Source organism: Neolamprologus multifasciatus, chromosome 9, assembly GCF_963576455.1.
Source record: "Neolamprologus multifasciatus chromosome 9, fNeoMul1.2, whole genome shotgun sequence".
Classification (NCBI taxonomy): domain Eukaryota; kingdom Metazoa; phylum Chordata; class Actinopteri; order Cichliformes; family Cichlidae; genus Neolamprologus; species Neolamprologus multifasciatus.
In genome coordinates this window covers 24,226,168-24,246,678 of record NC_140447.1, presented here as the reverse complement: position 1 = coordinate 24,246,678, position 20,511 = coordinate 24,226,168, and the positions used below count along the sequence as shown (strand labels likewise).

The window sequence follows — 20,511 nt, the reverse complement described above, 5'->3', positions numbered from 1 at the left end:
TTTCTTTATGATTGATGTTTGTTCATTTTCTTTTTGGTGCTTACATTGTACTTTTCTAAAAAAAAAAAAGAAAAAAAAAAAGGTTGACGACCATGTACCATCTCATCCCTGTGCACATCTTATTCAGGAGGAGATCGAGGCGCAGATGAAGGCAGACAAAATCAAACTCGCTCTTGAGAAACTAAAGGAAGCTAAAGTTAAAAAGGTAAGACAAGCAAACACCAACTTCTTGTTTTGCCCTCTGAGCTGACGTCCACTGGCAAGAGTAGAGACGTGTAGAATTACAGCTACCTGAACATTACTGTAAAAGAGTTAATGGTCAAACATAGCATGGGTTTCCTTTCCTTTTTTCTCTTTTGGAAGAGCCATCAATCACAGTAATGGATGGTTACTTTCATCCAGCCAACATCCCGCAGGACAGCGTGGTTTCCTGTTTGGGGGTGATATGTGGACACTTTCTCCTCTTCAAAGCAGCATTCAAAAGCTCAGACATGTGTTCTTGCATGCAAAGCTACACTTCCAGAGCAGCAATTTTTACACAAAACCACGCAGATGGCATGCCATTCTTTTATCATAGATGACTGTGACTGATACGACTGCCAAGTTTTACTCTTTTACTCGTGATTTGGCTCTTTGCAGTGACCTAGTTCCCTGTTAAGATGGTAGTTACAAATTCTTAGAAGTGAAAACTAAAAAGGAACTTTTTCCAAAAAGCCATGTGTGCATGTGGAAGCTGAGGAAACACAGGCCACTTTCATATGGATGTGATTCTCTGGGTTCATAGAAGAGATACAGAAGTGCCAGGTGCACTTCCAGGAATTTCAGCAGAAAGTGGTCAGAGGACCACAAGATATGATAAGCCCACTGGTTTCTTAGCATGTTTGAGGATATTTTTTATAAGATAGCATCTTGGGGAGAGGAAGTGCTAGGAGGAAAATTAAATTTCCAGCGATAGTTCATTCAACCACATGTCAAAACCTGACTGTTTTTCAAGGAAGGGTGAAACTGAGTGACTTGTGACCTGAAGCTCTAAATCCTCTTGTGATAACATCTCTGAAACCCCCATTTTTATGACAAAAAGCAAGCAACTGGCTGACCTTAGTGCTGTGTAACTCCTCAGCTTTTCCAAAGCAGGATTTCTTACCAGATGAGAGGAATTGTGAAACCATATGAGCCTGCAGGGGAAAAAATGCTTTGCTCTGGGGCAAAATTAATCTCATCCAACACTCTGAGTGAGGTGCTAAGACTGCAAAAAGACAATAAAGAAGAAATTACAGCAAAGCTCGAATCAGAAGACAGAAGTGCTGATGCTCGAAGTCTTCCAGTAAAGCTAACGTTAGGAGACAGAAACATCCATTTACTGTGCATATCCTGTAATTAAACTGGCAAACAAACAAGCTGCATGTGCATAAAGGCTGGATTTAATGTCTTACACCTGCTGCTGTCCAACATGTTGAAAACCTTAAACTTAAACCTTTTGCTCTGTTTCTTGCTGGGAGTTAGATTAAAAGATGCAGGCTAAATCTAGTTAATGCTAATCTATACTGTAAATGGCTTTCTATGAATACTGTGAATGCAGTTCTGTACACAAGACGAAGAATGTGCTTGTTTGTTCAAAGATTACAAGAAGTATACAGTAAAAATGAGCTTTAGCTCTTTTGCTTTGGCAGGCTAAGGTAAGCTAATCCAGTTTGCCATAAAAATAGAATTTTTAAAATCTAAAGTTGTGCAAGAACACCAGAAAACATCACTTTTATATACTAGAATGATATTTTTTGCGCTTGTGTGGTAAAAAACAAAAACAAAAACCATTTTAAAAAGCTGTGTTTTTCTGTTTGACAGTTGGTGGTGAAGGTACTAATGAATGATGGCAGCTCCAAGACGCTGATGGTCGATGAGCGACAGAATGTCAGGGAAGTTCTGGACAACATGTTTGAGAAGTCTCATTGTGACTGCAATGTGAACTGGAGCATATGTGAGACCAACCCAGAACTGCAGCTTGGTGAGTTACCATAATATAGCATGTAAGCTACCATAGAGTAGATGCTATACAGTGCTATGTTGATGGTGTTAACTTCTTTTAGGGTCAAATGACTTAGTCTGATGACCGGTCTGAAATTATCTGACAACCATCGGTTGCTAGAAAAAGATACATATTCACTGACCGTTTGACAAAAAATGCTCGTGACTGGTTTGGTCAGTAACAAATTGCTGTGGTTGCATCAAGACACCATCTTGTCTGGAAACACTTGCTAAGTAACCGCTGAGCATTAGTGAACCAGAAACAGAAACCGTCTTGCAATTTGAAATGTGTTGACAGTTTAACTTTTATCTCAAAGGTGATTCTCCATTTCTGGTTTCTGTTACAGTTTTTTTTATTTTTTTTTATTTTACTACTGCTCGACAAGTCAGTGTCTTACATGCAAACTATGGACAGCCATGGCAACTACAGCAATCATGAGGAGGTTTTTAGTGACCAATTTTATCAGCCAGCAACCTCCAATAGCCACTCACTAACTGGTCAGGGGTAACAGACTGGTGGTTGTATCATGGTCAATACAGGAGACAGTTCTTGATCAATGTGAGCATAATGTCACACCAAAAAACTCTATAGATGACCCTTTGTCTTGACCTTTAAAATGTTCTCTGAATGTGTTTATGGGCCAAGTCACTGATTTCAATTCATAATGACTGAAAAGTTATGTCAGTTTTGTAAATTTTGGTTATTACAAGCGTCAGAAAGGAAGAAACCCTGTAAGGAGCCTAAAGTTCAAATCTCAGTCACTGTTAATTAATGGTAAGTCTAAGTTGAACTGAACAAAAGTTACAGGCACTATATGCAGAATAGCTCGGTCACATATTTCTAGGAGACGGTACTGTATAAAGCTGTGTGTCATCAGCATAGCTGTGGTAAGTGACACAGTGTCTGTTAGTAGAAATATATAGTATATGTACCTTTAAAAATGCTGCAGTGAGTCTGATGGGAAATGCAGCCGCAGTGTTGATGGAACCTTTATGGCCAATGATTTTAAAGCGCCATTGCACTATGATTCAATATGTAGTTATTTCATAAGATATTTGCCGTTTTAAAAACCCGCAGACAGGTTAAGTGTTTTCAGGGGCAAATAAGAAATCTTTCAGTGCAAAGAAAAAGACGTTTGTGATTCGAGGAGCAGTTTGGAATAAATCAAAGAACTCGATCGCACGAATGAGTAACTACCTAAATGACATTGGCAGAAAATACAGAGAAAGATGTCAAAGTTGTGCTGACACTGCTTCACCGACAAGTGACATCTGGGTAATTTAGTGCAGAAACGCCGCGGCAATAAGCACTAGCTGAGCAGCAAATATATCAACAAAACCAGAAAAACACAGTGGTGGTATATTACTGTGTTAACAACGCCAGACTTCAGTGTGTTTTTATATGAACTGTCAAACTGTCTCAAACACACTCACACACAAAAATATACACTCACTGTACAAGGTGGGATATTTCATCCTGGTCGAGATGATGGACTGTGTTTTTATTGGCACGGTGGCAGCCAAACTGCACCGAGCTCACAATGAAACACTGATCTTACTCCCATCCATCTCTTTCTTGCCCTCCTCCTCTCCTTTATATTTATATTCTCTGTCGCTCTCTTGCTTACACTCACACAAGGAGTGTAGACAGGTGGGTTTAATTTGCTGTATCGGACACTGTCAGTCATCCTCCCTGTCATGCGGAAATAGAAGCCTTATGATCTCAGTCCTCCGTCTGAGCTGTCTGTGCTATATTTACTTCGGCTGCTCCATCGGCGGTACCATCCGGTTTTTGTGTTTTCTTACCACTTTATCAGATTTTAACAGAGATATTTGGTGTTTTTAAATAGCCATTTTTCTATATCATGCACAGAGATGTGTTTTATTTCATCCTGAAGCACTTTTAATCAAATACTGGTGGTAAAACCATTAACTTTTGTGAGCAATAAAATATGAGTCGGTATTATTTTTGCTTTAAAGAAATTTTATATGCTGTTGTGACGCACAAAATTAATGGCTAAGCTTTGAATTATTCAATTTCTTATTTTAAATTTGAAGATGAAGAATAAGATCATGTTAATCCACTGCAGTTTACATCTTTAGACATTCATCATAATTATATAACTTTAATAATATCTTATTTTTCTGGGGACTGCGGTGTGTAGAAAATATTACTCAGAAACAGAAAAATCATAAATTTGTTAATGACTGTTTTCAACAGAGGATAAATACACGTTTCTGACAACATGAGAGGACAGTGGTACAGAATAATAAACTTTATCAGATTGGGATATATATCATTAGTTTTTTTCATAACTCTTGTTTTAAAAATGTTTTCCTTTCAAAGAATGTGTTTGTTAAAGGGTATAATACATGTAAAATAAAAATAAAATCTTCAACTAAGACTTTACTCTTGGTACGGAGGGAATAAATCAACAAAGCACTCTCATATATATATCATACTGTACATAAAAGATGGTCAAAGCCACTGTGACATCACCTATTGGTTTAGACTAGATTGTCTTTTCACAATAATTTTTGCCTTTGTTAGATAAAACAGGGAAGATTAGACAAATGTGGAAACCCAGTGAGCTAAACTACCAGTCATGACGTTTACAAGTGAAGGTGCAGTGCTAAAGGTATCAGCTAAAGCTAACTAGCTTGACTGAACCTGCAATTTAGTTATAAGTGTCATACAGAGAAAGTAATGAAGTACTAAAATATCACTCTCAACAACTCTGAAAAACAATTCTTGAATGGAGGAAATTAAATTCACAACAAGCCATATTATTTCTCAAATAATTATACACAAATGCTCTTAAAGTAACAAATTAGATGAAATGATACCTAGCATGTAGATAGCAGCTATGCTAATGTTATCACCAACCTCTTATTTGAAGCAAACAATGCAAACGTCAAGCCTTTGTACAGTTAATACAGTACAATACAGAGTTTTTGTTGTTGTTTGTTTCATTTTTATACAAGGCATGTATTTCAACTGTAAATTTGGGCATATTACATCAGCCACTGGATTTAGCCTCTCCATTCTGAATCTTCATATCTTTTTGGCTGTCACCACACTACATCATGATAACGAGAGAGACATGGCTTCGGAAAGATATTCCAGACACCCTGAATCAACTAGAAAGTTTTTTATGTGTACAGGGAGGGGGATTTATGTGTGTCTTCTTCTTTTAAAGCAAGCCTCAAGTGGCCATTACAGGAACTGCAGGGTTTAGTAATGTTTTTAATCTCAATTTCAAGTTAAATTCCTCTTCCTCCATTTTGATTTATATTCCCACTTCTATTTGCACCTCATGGTAAAGATGACATATCTGTGCTACTGGTGCAAAAAATAAGAGCCGACGTGCGTTTTTCCCTTTGGTCAGCACTAACCAAATCATAGTTCTTGGCTTAAATTAGTCGTCTGACACACAGACTGCTATCTATAGTGTGCCATCCATGCAAGAATTCCTCTGTGTGCGCCATTTGACTCACAGGCACAAGAGTGTTTGGGATTTTGTGTCACCTTTGGCTAACTGCACAGCAAAACAGCTCCAAAATGGAAACAGTTAATTCGTTTTTAAACCCTTGAACATTACTAACACTGCAGCTGACCTTTAATCTTCTTCAGCAAAACGTCAAGGCAGATCATGCCCAATAAACACCCACAGAGCTCAACGAGCAACACCAGCTCTCCAGAAAATCTCCGCTGTTATACATTCACCCATGTGCTCGCCATGCACACTACTGAAAAGCACCATGTGGTTAATGCAGTTCAAAGGGACTTTTACTCCTAATAACTCACTCCAGCAAGCAAAGTCACACCATCCATTTAATGATTGTAATAGTCAAACTAGTCTGGAACCCTGGCAGCAATTTATTTAATGCCTACCTCTGCCTTAGATGGTAACCCATAATTTGAGACCAGGGCTAAACTACATTCAAAGGGCCAGTATATGATGGAGATCTACAGCACCAGGCATGTGGGTGGGCTAAGGAGGAAAAAGGAGGAGAAGGAGGAGGAGAAGGAAAAAGCTCTTAATGTGTTTTGGAGGTTTAGTACCATTTAAAGTCCCGCCAGCAAATGCTGAAGGTTGGATTTTATTGGGTCCTCCCTTAATTCAGCTCATTTGAAATAGACGATTGTAAAGCTGTGCGACTGACTTTGAAGCAAGTGCAGCTGATTTAAAGATTTCGCGATGGAGTGATCTACTGCGGCGAAGCATTTGCTTTGACTTGCTTCATGGCACAAAGATAAAGTCTGGCGTGCTTTCTGGTTTGAACAATAGTGCACCGAGAAAGTAAACTGGAGACAGTTTAATCTTCCAAAGTGGCTGAGCCAAACTATATCTCATGGCTGATTGAAGAGAGATCAACTGGATTTACTGCAGAGATAGAAAGAAATAGTGCTTTACTTAAATGTGCTAATAATATCTGACATTCAGAACCACCACATGTTGCATGAAAGGACCAGCATCTGAGAACAAGGGAACAAAAAATACATTCCTTCAGCGTGCTTTTCACCTCCGGCTCTGAAGACTTTGGACTGCTTTCTGTCGTTTTAGTTTTAAAATGCAAAAGTGGGAGGTTACTCTACAGTTCCTAAAAGCATGGGGAAGACCGAGGAGGAACTTGCAGAGGCTGCTATGCATGTATAGCTAAATATATTAGCAAAAAATAAAATACAGAAGCTATTACTTTTTTTTAATTTTTTTTTAAAAATTTTTAGTTATTCTTTCAGAGCAGGAAAAGAAACGCATTGCTCTTTGAACCTCAGGCTGCTTTGGCTTTGCAAATGATGACTGTGTTAGAAACAAAAAGAGAACTACTTGTTTCCTTCCGTTGAACTTAAAACTGACCCCGATGAAGGTTCAAAGCAAAAAAATACTAATCTCACAAAACAATTTTTTTTTTTTAAATAATGGACTTTTGTCCTCATCAGTCATCTAATCACATCCTTTTAGATGTGAGCCTTTCTTGACATTTCACAGGGTAATAATATTCTTTATTTCCACTATTGTCCAGTGACAGCAGGTATAAATTTTAGTGATATATTAAATAAAGCTAAAATTAAGTAAGATAAAGCACCACATGGATAAGCTCCAGCATTAAAATCACAGCTTTTAAATACTTAATTAGAAGGTTTCTTTTTCTTTACTTTAGCTTGATACTGTGGACATATGTATAACAAGATATTGAACTACAGTTTTTTAGGAAGTAGACAAATAACATATCAGAATAGAGACTATAAATAGCAATATGTGTGTCATACGCTTGAGAGACTCACTCAGGTCTGGCTTAAAGTCGCTCTGGCCCTTTGGTACCTTAATATTCTCCAGTTCAAGCCTCTTCATTCCCCTGGCGTGACTTTGCATGGTGAAATTTCAAAAGCTAAACTATGTGAAGAATCTGTCATCTCATTAAAAAAAACAGTACATCAAAATGACTCTTATCCAGCAATATTTCACTATGAATGTGCCAGACTACTAAGTTATACATCTATTCTTTTCTTTTGGCAGAACGGGCGTTTGAAGACCACGAGAACCTTGTGGACCCACTCTCAGCGTGGACAAGGGACAGCGAGAACAAAGTACTCTTCCAAGAGAGACCAGAGAAATATGAAGTTTTCAAAAACCCACAGGTTGGTCTACTTCAATAGTTTCTATTTTATAAAACTATATGAACCTCTATAAATGAACACTGATAATAAGCAGCGTTCGTGTGGGATCTCACACATCCATTGGGTGAGATGTGGTGTGGCTCCTTATTCTTGGACTGAATTTGTGCAAATCTATCTGCACGTTGTTTCAGCTCTGCGCCGTCTGGTTGTTTTTTACCTTCTCAATTATGCAATGTCTTTTCGTCCGTGCGACACGACATCTTACGTTTATGTCCACACTGCAGTATATCAAGCGAAACAGCTTCAGGCAAAAAAAAGGAGATCTTGGCATGTTTGTGATACAATGAGACCCTTTAATATCTTACAGTATTTAATGGATTCGGTCTGTTGGCAGAGGCAAACAGCTGGGTTGGAAAACCAGCAAAGATTTTCTCGTTTTTAAAGTATTCCATCATGTCTTCCATGTCCTCCAACAAAAGACAGATCCCTTTTATGCAGTATGTCCTTATTCATTTACTATTTGAGCTTTTGACACGAACTACCAAATAGATTTTCCCTCTGGGCTTTTCCTCACAATGAAAACATACTGGCTCGGACTATGATATGACGCCAAAGTATTTCACTTACACAGAGACAAAAGGGATTGAGACCCCGATGTTTTTTGTTTTTTAAAGGTTATATGACTTCTTCTGCTCTTTTAGAGAATGATATCCTTTAGTTTAATTCCTTAACCCTTAAAACCTTGAAGGTAGAGGAGCTAAAACTGCTCGTTTCAGACAGAGGATGAACCAACAAGCTGCATTAAGGCCCAGTGAGATAAATAAGCATTTTTCTGAATTGTTATTCATGCAAACCTTCTTCATATGATTCCAAGAAGAAAAGAACTGAGCTGTAAAAAAGTCTAATAGGTCCAGTTTAAGTTGTTTTACAAAGAGGTGGCCTTACCAATAAACCAACATGCCCGTCCCTAAAGCAATAATTCAAGCACTTTGTTTTGTTCCTGCAGAACTTTTATCTGTGGAAGAAGGATAAGAAAACTCTCAAAGATATGAAAGATAAGGACAAAGAGTTATTAATACAGGTAAAACACACTCACATACAACCTATAGGTGGAACATCATCCATAAGGTGACTTTTTCCTATTAGTAACTTACCATTTCATCCCCTCCTCATCTCTGCAGGAGAACTTCTGCGGGACTTCCATCATCGTGCCTGATCTCGAGGGGGTGCTGCATCTTAAAGAAGACGGAAAGAAGTCCTGGAAGCAGCGGCTCTTCCAGCTGAGGGCCTCGGGAATTTATTATGTGCCCAAAGGGAAGACCAAGGTCAGGAGTCAAAAGGAGAATGCAAGAGAGAAAACACACGTCCAACTGCTAATGCTCTGATTCAGCCGGCCTCAGACGTGCTGAACAGGAGTGGTGAAAGATGAAAATCCCACAGATACAGAGATATTTTTGCTATGTCAACTGAAACCCTAATGAAGTGTAATATCAAGTTTTTTCATCTTTCCAAGGGACTGTTAAGAGTCTTTCAGCTTTATTAACCTCACTTTTGTGTTATGCACCACTGGATATAACTGGGGTTATTACTCCCCCTCTGATACCTACAGCGTACTTGCCACATATCTCAGATCTTTTGGCAGCTCCTGCTCCCAAATAACCATTTATGCATCACATTATACCCTGCTACTGCATCTGTAGGGTAGATATTGAATTTAGTTGGCACAGAAACAGGTAAATGGCAAAAAAGAAAAAACCCAAACCGAACAATCGTCTTTTGTTCCCTTTCAGTCGTCCCGTGACCTCGTCTGCTTCGTCCAGCTCGACAACGTAAACGTCTACTACGGCAAAGACTTTAAGAGCAAATACAAAGCTCCAACTGACTTCTGCTTTGTGCTGAAGGTAAGGCTGCATATCGATTCAGCTCGCTTCGAAGCCACACGCCACACGCCCTTTCATTGTGGACCAGATAAACGCAGAAGCTGCAACTTCCTTCACACTGTGTGCTACACTGAGTGCTGCACTATTTAAAAGATGTTAACCAAAGTGGTGAGCGTGGCAAGCCCTGCAGCTGCCTGCATGGCTGGAAATTTTCAAAAGCAATTAATACTTCGATTTAAAGAAGTGAAACAGCACCGTTTCGTCCTATTTAGTCTTAAAAGTGGCAAGAATTTTAAGAAACTTCCTACTTCTTGTAATCATTTACACAAAAGTACTTTTTGTCTATTTAAGAGTGATTTTAAAGTGTAATAGTGGCAGTAGTTTGAGGTACTTACAGTAATCATTTAAGGGTAAAAAAAATGCTGACGGACGCAAAAGCAAGAATTAGATGGTTTGCTGGTCAGTGTTAAAGGGATGTGAAAGTCTGCTTTTTTTCTTTTCCCCTATCTTGTCTGGGAAACACTAGAATCAGCAGATCCCATTAGACTAGATGTTGAGGAGCAGAGCAAAAAGAGCTTAGAGAAGCAAAGAAACTGAATTAGCTTCAAGTGAAAGACAAAATACTCGAGGCTTGGGTTGAAGGGAATAAGGTGCTGCTGCAAGGGCAAACAGAAAATTACCTTTCAGAACTCCAGCCAGGTTTCAACTGGCCTCCTTACCTTAAAGTTAAACTTACAAAGTAAATACAGTAATAGCTGAAGCTGTTCTTAGCTGCCAGAATGTTAAATTAGCGTTTGGACAGATTGATGAGGTGGCGTTTATGAGCTGACAAAAAACTGCTGCAATTCAAGGACGACAACAGAACAATTTAGCCTCATCAATTTGCTGTTAAATATTCAGAGGAGCAGCCGGAGGTGATCTCTAATACCACCCCCATTATGAATAACCAAGCTTCTATAACTCATATTGTGTCATTACAAGGTAATTTAACTTTGGCTTCAGGGAGGGAAACAATAGACTGGGGGAATTAATGTTACAGTAAGTGTTTATGGTCAGAAAGTTGGCATATGTGGATATCTTCTTGCATGGAAGCAACAACAAAAGCAAAACGAACATCCACCTTCTCACTAGTCGCAATAATATTGAATTCCATGATCCATCTGAGGACTGGTTTCTGTTCACAGATGCAAACAGAAATATCCCATAAAACAGGAAGTGAATATACATATTTATTATTTATTTGATTTGCACCAAACTATCTGCTTCTAGACCCACGCTGCCCCCTTATGGCTCTCTGTAATATCAAGGGGAAGGTAAACAATAGCAACAAGTAGGTCACAGTGTAGCAGGTTTAGCCTGCCGTTGCCTCAAAACCAGCTTAGTGTGCATTTAATATAAGTGACTGTTAATATATTTAATGAAGATAGGGTTCCTGTAATGAAGCAGATTTGTGCAGTTGGGTTTTTAAAATATATTTCAGGACATAAATTATCATGGAAACTTAAAGCTAATTTCTTGAACTCTTTAAAATCTGTACATCTGAGCATGAAAACAGTCATGAGGACTCATAAATTATTAATGCTTTTATGAGAAGATGAGACCCTGCATGTCCATAAAACTGTTCAGGGTTTCAACTTACATTAATTTTAAATCCTGATCAATCTGCCAGAATGGACACAAAGGAACTGGACCACTTACAGAGTCACACCAGCTGTTCAGCCATGGAAATCCATACCGTTAAGCTCCTGGTGCGCAGTTTTTGTGCTGATGTTAATGTCAGAGGAGATCTGGAGCTCTGCACTTACTGAGTCACCAGAGCCTTGGCCACTTATACAAAATATGTGCCTCAGCAATCAGTGAACTTTATGTGGTTTGACACTTTGTGGCTGAACTGCTGATATGCCTTGTTTGCAGTTTGCAATAATCCCATTTACAGCCAATGGTGGAATATATAGGAGAGAAGAAATTTAACGAATGACATGAAAGACCTTATATTCAATGCTAAAATAAGTCCTAATTGGCTATGGGTTGTTAATTTCAGTTGTTAAAGTTGTTAAAAAACATTTCTTTGGACATCGTGAGTTTAATTTAGAAGGTGGGATTGATGCAATCTGGCTGATCACTTGCCACATATACATTACATCTACAGGAGCCATGAAAGCCTCTGGTCCACAGTTTTTGTGCTAATGCTAAAGGAGCTCTGTAATATTATGTGGTATTGCTACAGTTTCTAAACACTACAGTTTGTAATAACATAACTTACAGCTGATCGTGTAATATTGAGAATGGAAGATATTTCAGAAACAAACTTGTTGCAATGGTGGCATCTTGTTGGAACATCCAAATTTAGCATTCAAATTCAGTGAGCTCTTTAGTAGAGAAAAAAAACATCCTTCACAAATGTTTGTAAAGCAGACTGCATGGTTAGGTGCTTGATTTTATACACCTGTGGTGATGGGACTGAAAACACAAGGGATCAAAGATTAAAAGGTGTGGCCCAATGTTTTTTCCATGTGGTGTTTTTGATTGGCTGATCAAAAACGTATAAACGTATGTGGCTTTGCCTCTGCAGCATCCTCAGATCCAGAAAGAGTCTCAGTACATAAAGTACCTCTGCTGTGATGATATTTGGACCATGAACCTTTGGGTGACCGGAATACGGATTGCAAAGGTAAATATAAAAACTGTACAAAATACAGTTTTTCCTTAAGCAAAGATACAAAATCGGGTTGTCTTTTTCTTTCTTCCAGTACGGGGCATCGCTGTATGAAAACTTTAAAACAGCAGAGATAAAGGCTTCTAACTCTGTGTGGACGAACCGCAGCACTCCATCGAGCTCCAATCAATCAACGCCCTCACCCACAGTCAAAGGTAGCATGACATGCAATTTCTCCTTCACTGATTGTTTCATTGATCTGATGCAGTGATATTAGCACACACTTTTTCACTTGTACTGAAAGTTCACTTGAGTGTTTCTCTTCCTCTTCCAGCTAAATCACCAAACCAGGCCAACGGTCATGCTACCAAGCCACAACCAGGACCTATTTCTCAGGTAAATAGCACTTCATCAGAAGGGAAGCACTGGTTAGCCGTTATTGTGACTGTTTTTATAGTTTAGTCTATAAAAACAAACCATGCATAGGACAAACTGAAGCTAGCTCCTACATTTCCCATAATGCCATCAACACCATTTATCCAGTACAAGCCCTCTCCTCTTCTTTTGTTTAAGAATCTTTTCCCTTCCTGTCAATCTTATATCTTTAAATTTTATTCTAACTTATCAGAATCCAGCTCCACCACCACCACCACCATTAGCCGAGATCCTCCCCCCACCACCTCCAGACCCAGTGCTCCCTCCTCCTCCTCCTCCCATGGCTGCCAAGACTGCCTCAAAACCCACCCCCCCAAAGCGGAATCAGCCAAACAACTTTCCTCCACCCCCACTTGATATGGACAATCTCCCTCCTCCACCACCACCTCCACCCACTGACGACCACTTAGAGGCTCCGCCAGACTTTCTTCCACCACCTCCTCCAGCTACTGGCTTTAGTTCACTGCCACCACCACCTCCTAGTTTTGGTGGCGTGCACCACTCTCTGCCCCCGCCACCACCAGATCCAGTGTCTTTGCCACCACCTCCACCTGACCCAGTGTTTGTAGCTTCTGGGGCTCCACCACCACCACCACCACCACCTCCTCCACCACCACCTGCTGCTCCTGTCGCCACCCTAAGACCAGCTGTGAGGACTTCTGGGTCATTGAAGAAGGTTCCTCCGGCTCCACCAAAGAGGACTGCACCAACGCAAGGAGGCGGAGGAGGAGGAGGTGGAGACTTCATGTCAGAACTGATGCTAGCCATGCAGAAGAAGCGTGCAGACCAGTAGCCTGAACAGAGAACTTGTGGAGTATAAATACAGACTATGCCTGCACAGCCAACAACTTAATCAGCTGTTTCTCAAAGATGAAGCTAGTGGAGTTCTCTGTAGATTTCTCCTTTTAGGCATTCATCCTTTTTCTGAACAGCTTCCAAGACAAAAACGAGTTAACCTTTGAAAAAAAGTTCAGTTTTGAAAAGCATTTGAAAACGTTGGGCTCAAAAAGACTATTACAGTTTGCTTTGTCATGCTGTTATCGTACTTCCATATTGTATATATATATTTGCATACATAGCTGTAAATACTGTAAAAACACAGTCATTGTGTTACCAGTAAATATACAAGTTAGATAGTTTGTTTTCATTTGACTCTTCAACCCACCTAAATAAATCCTTGAATCTCCTGGCTGTGCTGCACCATCAAGATCTGTGTTATTAAAATATGTTGTTGCTTTGCTGGACAAGTTGTCAGTCTGCCGCAGGGCCAGCACAGTCTAGACCTCGTGGACATGGCTAAATGCTGTGCTTCCTCCCCTCAGACAGGCTTTTACAGTAACCACCTGCAGTCGGTGCTTGTTTGTGAATCTCTTTGCCTTTTGGAGCAAATATATTGCACGACAAATGACACATCCCACCAAAATAAAGTTTTTTATTAGGAGGTCACTCATGACGAACAGCTGACCTTTAACCTGCTAGCCCACTGTGGAGGTCTTGCTGCATAGCCCGCCTCCTCTGCAGTCTCTTGTGTAACAAAGGGTGAGGACAGGATGTGGTGCAGCAGCTCCACCTAGTGGTAAAGTGGTAAAGTAAACTGTAGTAGAAACAAATCATAAACAACTTCGGGTGTCGTTTTATTTGTTTTGTGTGACAGGTCCTTTTATCAGACACATACCTCGGAAAAGTCATTCCTCTCAGCTTTCCTTATTGCAGACTCTGCCATCCAGTTCCTCAGCACATATCTCGGATTTACATCTGTAAAACATTTAATCCAATCAGATGTTTCTGTCACCACTGCATAACAAACATCTAAGAATATAAATATTTATATCCCTCATCGTTTAATCAACATGAAGATTTAGTTACAGTTTGATTTACTTTTCATCCTGTGTTGACGATCCAAATCGCTATCATCCTGCTGTCTGAACAGAAACAGAGGAAAGAGATTAATTCACAGCAACAAACATCCTGATGTCACACAAATGTAAATAAGTAAATTCAAAATGACCTCTCGTGACCTTCCTTACCTACTGAGCCGGAACAGGTACTTGTTAAGCCAATCAGAAAAGTGCTTGTGGTGTGATAGGTCATCAAGAGCCCACATCTGATTTAGAAATAATACAATCCTTTACATTTCCTGCATGCCTAATTATAAGAAGTGCATGCTGTGCAAGGAAAGCTCAGTATTGGTACAACTGATTCAACAGATTGGCCAGCTTCACAACAAAATCTAGAGATTGAAAGGAACAACAACATTTTGTCACTTTTAGCTCCACCTGCGTGAAGTTCTTGTTAAGAAGCTGCTTGGCTGAAACTTCACTGAGCTCCCTGAAGGTCATGGTGAAGTCAGACTCTGTGTCCTCCATCATCTGTAAAGGGAAAGTGAAATTACAGTGCAGAGAGTGAGACTAAACTGATTTAGAAAACTGAAACAAACTGTATAATAACAACCGCAACTGGCTCACCTTAAGCAGGAAAGCAATGAGGTCGTTATCGTCCTCATCTTCACCAAGAAGTCCCAGTTTTGCCTTAAATATCTGGTGAACCCTGAAGTGGAGACATGAATAAATGCAGTCTTGGCTTTGCTGCAGCATGAACACAAGTAAGATAACATTTCACATGAAGCTCACCTCATTTGGTAAATGTTAGCATATCCTTTAAGAATAATTTTCGCCCTGCAAAAAGTTAAGATGACAAGTTTACAATTTGACTTCATGAATTTCTTCAAATTACAAAAGAAGTCACATTAATAAACTTGAAGGTGTAATAAACAGCTACGTATATCCCACTGAACTTTTACCTCCTTTTTTTTTTTTTTTTACCTATTTGCTTTTTCAATAGATTACAATATTTATGCAAAAAAGTAAGTACAGCATTAGCATAAGAATTTTAGCATTTTAGGTTGCATCATTGAATAGCTTCACTCAGGCTCTATTCTTGACCACTCCTCTGAAAATCTCTTGACTGTCTCTACTGCCTAGTTTGAATTCACCTGCAATATTTTAATAGGATTTAAATCCAGTCTTTGATTACGCAGCTCATTATTTATACTTTTTGAACCACATTTGTGTTAGTTTTTTAGGGTTTTCACGATTCACTGCAGCTTAAACTTTCAGATCACTTTGTCTTCCTCCACTCTTTGGAACATTTCCAGTCAACACTGTTAGGATGCCTGGGTCGTTGACCCAGGGTTTTGAGTTTATTGTATTATTTATCTTTTCTATTCTTTGGTTTCTTCGTTAGAGTTATGTCTTATGGTTTGTCTCTGTGTAATCCTTAGTTGCTGTCTCCCCTGTTTGCTATATCCCCGTGTCCAGTCAGTGTCTGTGTCTGCCCTGGTCCCACGTCTCTGTTCCCTCTGTTGCAGTGCGCGCGTGTTAGTCTGTGTCTTTAGTTCAGTCTGTGTCATGTTTCCTGTTTTATTTTGAAGGTCCTTGTCTGATGTTTATGTATCTGGTTTTGCTTCCCCTTGTCTCGTTAGGCCTGATTTGCCCCAGCTGTGTTTCCCTCCTGTTACCCATTCCCTGATTGCTCCCTCTGTGTATTTAAGCCCTGTGTTTCTCTGTGTCCGTGTCGCAATCTACCGTTTATCTAGCTGTGTGTTCTGTCAGTCTTCCGGTATAAGTTTATTTTGATATTTCCAGTTATGTTATATTTGAGTTTAACATTAAAGCTGTTTTGAGTTCAAGTTTTGCCTCCGAGTGTCTGCAGCCTGGGTCCTATTCCTGTCTGCACACAGCCGTTCCATAACAAACACAAGTTAAATTATACTCCTGAACAGCTCCTAAAAACATTTGAATTGTCCGTCCAGAGAACATCATTCCATATGTTCTTGGATGTAGTTCTGCAATTGATACATCTCGTGACTTATTATCCATGGAATTTGTGCAATCTCTTCATGACTGTTACAGCCCTAGCAGGCCTAGTGTGTGTGTGTGTGTGTTGGTGGATGTGTCCTGTTTCCAACTGCAGTATAAAAGCTTGAGAGAAGCCCCTGAGCCTCAGAGTCTGGGTCAGCTCCAGTAGTTTTGTGATGTGTGTTTCTGCACTAGCAGTAAGTGGTTGTGTTCTCCATCCTGCAGAGGATTGTTCTGTGGTGTGTTTTCTTTTAGGGGCTACGAATGCATAGTTGTTGCCTTCTTTGAGCAGAATTGTTTTTCTTTGGTCTGTTTGTTAAATTCCCTTTTTTTGCAGCACCTCTGTTTTGCTGACACCTTCATTTCTGTTGTTTGATTGAACTGTCTCTTTAAGTTGAACCTTTTAATAAAGTTTCTTTTAAAAACTGAATGGTTTGCTTTTTCACACAGATCTTCCTGTTGTTTTTGCTTTCATCCCCAGTTCATTTTCGAGGGATATAAAAAGAACTATAGATGATTCGTCTCACAGTGAAAAATAAAGACTGAAGAACTTTTTTTGACACCTTAAAAAGATTTGTAGATATTTGTATGATGACAAGAAACACTAAATGGTTGTTTGCTTTGCTGGGGTCAGTTTAGATTTAAAGTGAGGGGTGTACTTACTTTACATGTGGCTGCTTTCATTTTGTTGCATTGTGTGACTACTTTATTTCTACACTTTCTCAAAGAAAATCTTTAAAGATATATTTGAATTAAAATATGCTGAAAATAAATTGTGGGATGTATTATTCTTTTCACATGGCTTTGTGTGACTCTGAAGTTATTTTGCTCATGTTTCTGTGCTTTTGTTTTTCAAACAAACAAGCAGGCTTCTGTAAGAACGAGCTAACAGCAAAGCTGTTCCAGTTTGTCAAAATGACAAAAAGAGTTCAAGTCCTATATTTAGTAAATCCCCCTTGAGACAAAGTGATGTTGTGGTATTCTTACTGTTTCTGTTGTGTCTGTGTAAGCACAGGAATCAGAGCCACCGAGAGTTTCTCTAGATTGAAGAGGCCAACATTTGCCTGAGCACCAATGCTGTACCTGCCTTCATCATCAGATGTGTTGGGGATAAAATCTGCAACAAAAAGAAAAAAAAAAGATATATATATTTGTTTGAGAACTGACAGCAAGAGGATTTCAGTTATTTTGGAGTAAAAGCAACATGAAACAGTCTACACACTGGGGTTATATGACTCCATAAAGCCAAAGGGTCCATAGTCGATGGTGATAGAAAGAAGACTGAAGTTGTCTGTGTTGCACACACCTGTGGTGAGAACAGCGACAGCTATCAGTAGCGTTGGTTTAAACTGTGTGATAAGAATGTTCAGTTTCTCACCATGTGCAAAACCGACTGACATCCACTGGGCAATCAGATGTGCCGTTTCATTTACAACTGTGGAAAAAAACACCTACAAAGAAAACCTCAATAGCTTATTTACTTAAAACAAAAGCGGTACATTCAGGAGTGCTTTTTTTATTACTCACCAAATATTTTTCTGGGTTGTCTGGATTTATAAAAGGAAAATGTTTGTCTATCACAAAGTTCAACAGCTTTCTAAAATGAAAATAACGATAAATTAACATTACAAACACAACAGGACACAGAACAAAGCCAGAAGTAAACAACTATAAAGCAAACGTTTGTCATGTGACCAGGCAGTCTTACCTCAGAAGATTTATTTCTCCACTTTGAGACAAAATTTCTAAGGATCCAATCCGAAACCATGACTTGGCCAATCGCAGAACAACAGCTCCTGTGGGGAATAAAGAAAAGCTGACCCAGAACAAAGATTAAGGCAGCAGACAAAACATCTGCATAACAGTAACAAAAATTATGCTGGATTGTTAAAAAGTAATGCAGTTTGAAATAAAAGGCTCCAGGCATGGGTAAATCCTGTACCTCTCTCTGCTTTCACATTTCCATTGTAGAACTGATCCCTCAACACTGGCTCCTCACTGACAATTAGACTAAAAAAAAAGAGCAAAGAATTAGCGGATAAATATAAAACACATAACAATTAAATGGTGACAAAAAACGCCTCTTTTTTTGTAAATGCCAAAAGCTCATATGACTTGAACTAATTTTATGTGAATGAATGAAATATAAATTGATAACACATTTCTGCACATCAAAAGTCCTGATTGACAGTTATTAGGGTAAAATTTGTAGTAGGTAAAACTGATCATTGGCTTGTGTGGATAAAAACACAAAATCCAATGCCAGAAAAATTACTGCAAAATCTACAAGTTTTATGGTTTCGGCTAAACAGGGATGTCAACAGTCTTTAGCCCGAATCAATCACTTGCTGGGAGTTAATTAATGATAACACAGTGCCAAATCAGGTAAAGAAGCACTTGGAAACCAAACATCCGTCTTTGCTACTGAATCTGAATCAGAGGTACCAAGAATGTTTGATTACTTGTAAATGTCTGATTAAGCAAATTATTCTTACTACATAGAATCCTGGTAAAAACAAATAATTATCATCAACCAAACACACATTTCTTTACTTTTTGTGCTAAGTTTGTAATCTTATACCAAACTTATAGCTCTCAAAATCATTTATTCTCACCTGGCAGCCCTGCTGGTGGGAACACCCAGGAAATGCATCGCTTCACTGCACAGGAACTCCCTGACAGAAGACCGGATTACAGCACGACCATCTCCTGACCTGCAGCCAGATGTGAAGTCATACTTTTTTGGTTGCATTGCATGACTGCACAATTCTACAGCCATGCATGCTATTATTAATAACCATGCATACTACTAATTCATCTTTAGGGGTCATTACAGCAGATCATCTGCCTCCATGTCACCCTCTGCCTAGCATCCTCCTCTGCCGTCCTTCAAAAAATCATAGACCCTACAATTAAAGCCCCTACTCTCACCTCCACGCTCCTGCCTTTCCTTCTCTTTAGCTATCTCCTAACTACAAATAATAAATGTTTGTAATAAATAGCACTTCATCAGTAATAAATATATTACTACAAATAATAAATGTAATAGCTATTGCACAAATATATGTACAAATAAATACAAACCTTGAATATGGTGTTTTTCCAGATCCTTTAAGCTGGAGTTCCCATACCTCTCCCTTTCTATGAAAATTGAGAAGGAAAATATGTAAAGGCTTTAAGTGGCAGAAAATTACTTAAAACATAAAAACATAATTTTAAAAAATTTACTTACTTGTTTGAATACTGACCAAGGAAATGAGCTCGACCATCACCCAGCTGGCCTGCCCAGTAGCCAAACTATCGAGGAAAGTAAAGCGTGTCAACGTGATCAACTCAGCAAATAAGCAAAAGCTTTATAGCTTTTAAAAAGTTATCAGGTATAAAAATCATTTATACCTGATGACCTCCATATCTGTGAGCAAGTGGCACAGACCCCGGCAGTAGTCTGCCACCACTCGCATAATGCAGAAAATCACCTGACCGAGTCACTGACGCATCTAAATCTAAGATCCCCTCGATGACATCCTGTTAAGACAATTTTAGACATAAATGAATTAACTATATTGTTAAATTACAGTGCAGATAGTGACATGGCATTCTCACCTTAGACGCTGCTGTCAACCTCAATGGACCTTTCAGTGGGGTTGGAATGGACTTGGAAAATATGCAGTTCTTCACAGTGCGAACAAAGTTGCCATCATCTTTGTCGATTGGGAGTGCCTCTGCAGAGAGGACAGAGGGGATTGTATGATAACATTAGCGCCTTCCTCTATATTTTGACCTGTAAGGACAAGAATCTGTTTTACCCAATAGCTTCTTGCAGGAGACTCTGAACTGGTTGAGGTCGTGCATGAGGCTTGAAGCATTCAAGGTCCACTTGGACTTCACAGTGTGCGATGACGATTGGCTGTTTGATGCGGTGTTGTGGTCACTGTGACACTCAGGACTTATATTTTGGCACAACTCCAGGACATACGCAGGTGTGAAGCTCAATGCTGCCACCAGAGCAAAGACTAGTGCTGTACAGGTGCTCCACAT

General features: G+C 39.2%; 2 protein-coding genes across 7 annotated transcripts in view; one reads left to right on the top strand and one right to left on the bottom strand.

Moving 5' to 3' along the window:
* apbb1ip (amyloid beta (A4) precursor protein-binding, family B, member 1 interacting protein) overlaps nt 1–13,802 on the top strand; it is a 25,489-nt gene extending 11,687 nt beyond the window's left edge. The window contains exons 5-14 of the mRNA XM_085173569.1: nt 128–205; nt 1,843–2,002; nt 7,545–7,666; nt 8,652–8,726; nt 8,827–8,970; nt 9,436–9,546; nt 12,098–12,196; nt 12,276–12,396; nt 12,516–12,577; nt 12,810–13,802. Coding sequence (XP_085029695.1) covers nt 128–205; nt 1,843–2,002; nt 7,545–7,666; nt 8,652–8,726; nt 8,827–8,970; nt 9,436–9,546; nt 12,098–12,196; nt 12,276–12,396; nt 12,516–12,577; nt 12,810–13,409 — 1,572 coding nt within the window. The 3' untranslated portion in view covers nt 13,410–13,802. The remainder of the gene's footprint in view (nt 1–127; nt 206–1,842; nt 2,003–7,544; nt 7,667–8,651; nt 8,727–8,826; nt 8,971–9,435; nt 9,547–12,097; nt 12,197–12,275; nt 12,397–12,515; nt 12,578–12,809) is intronic.
* LOC146511623 (uncharacterized) lies at nt 60–20,511 on the bottom strand. 6 transcript variants are annotated; one of them, XR_014876259.1, is made up of 20 exons: nt 20,280–20,511; nt 20,077–20,195; nt 19,870–19,998; nt 19,706–19,770; nt 19,558–19,614; nt 19,089–19,187; nt 18,416–18,483; nt 18,182–18,269; nt 18,001–18,070; nt 17,852–17,924; nt 17,696–17,800; nt 17,461–17,590; nt 15,247–15,291; nt 15,082–15,163; nt 14,893–14,985; nt 14,644–14,720; nt 14,483–14,538; nt 14,292–14,371; nt 8,800–14,186; nt 60–8,660 (listed from the first exon to the last, which is right to left on the bottom strand). XR_014876259.1 is itself a non-coding variant. In XM_085173570.1 (19 exons), exons 1-19 carry the CDS (start codon nt 20,509–20,511, stop codon nt 14,064–14,066), a joined length of 1,791 nt encoding a protein of 596 aa, XP_085029696.1. In that variant the 3' UTR covers nt 60–14,063. The 6 variants fall into 6 exon arrangements, 5 of the variants coding, with proteins under 5 accessions (XP_085029696.1, XP_085029697.1, XP_085029698.1 ...); XM_085173570.1 differs by having other exon boundaries at nt 60–14,186; XM_085173571.1 differs by having other exon boundaries at nt 60–14,186; nt 14,495–14,538.

Bases quoted from the DNA above. Each gene is read 5' to 3' on its own strand.
- LOC146511623 (XM_085173570.1), bottom strand. From the start codon at position 20,511: ATGTGGAGCACCTGTACAGCACTAGTCTTTGCTCTGGTGGCAGCATTG. The intron at 18,071-18,181 runs GTAAGACTGCCT...TTTTCATTTTAG, and splicing joins GGAGAAATAAATCTTCTGAG to AAAGCTGTTGAACTTTGTGA. The intron at 17,925-18,000 runs GTGAGTAATAAA...TTTTCTTTGTAG, and splicing joins ACAACCCAGAAAAATATTTG to GTGTTTTTTTCCACAGTTGT.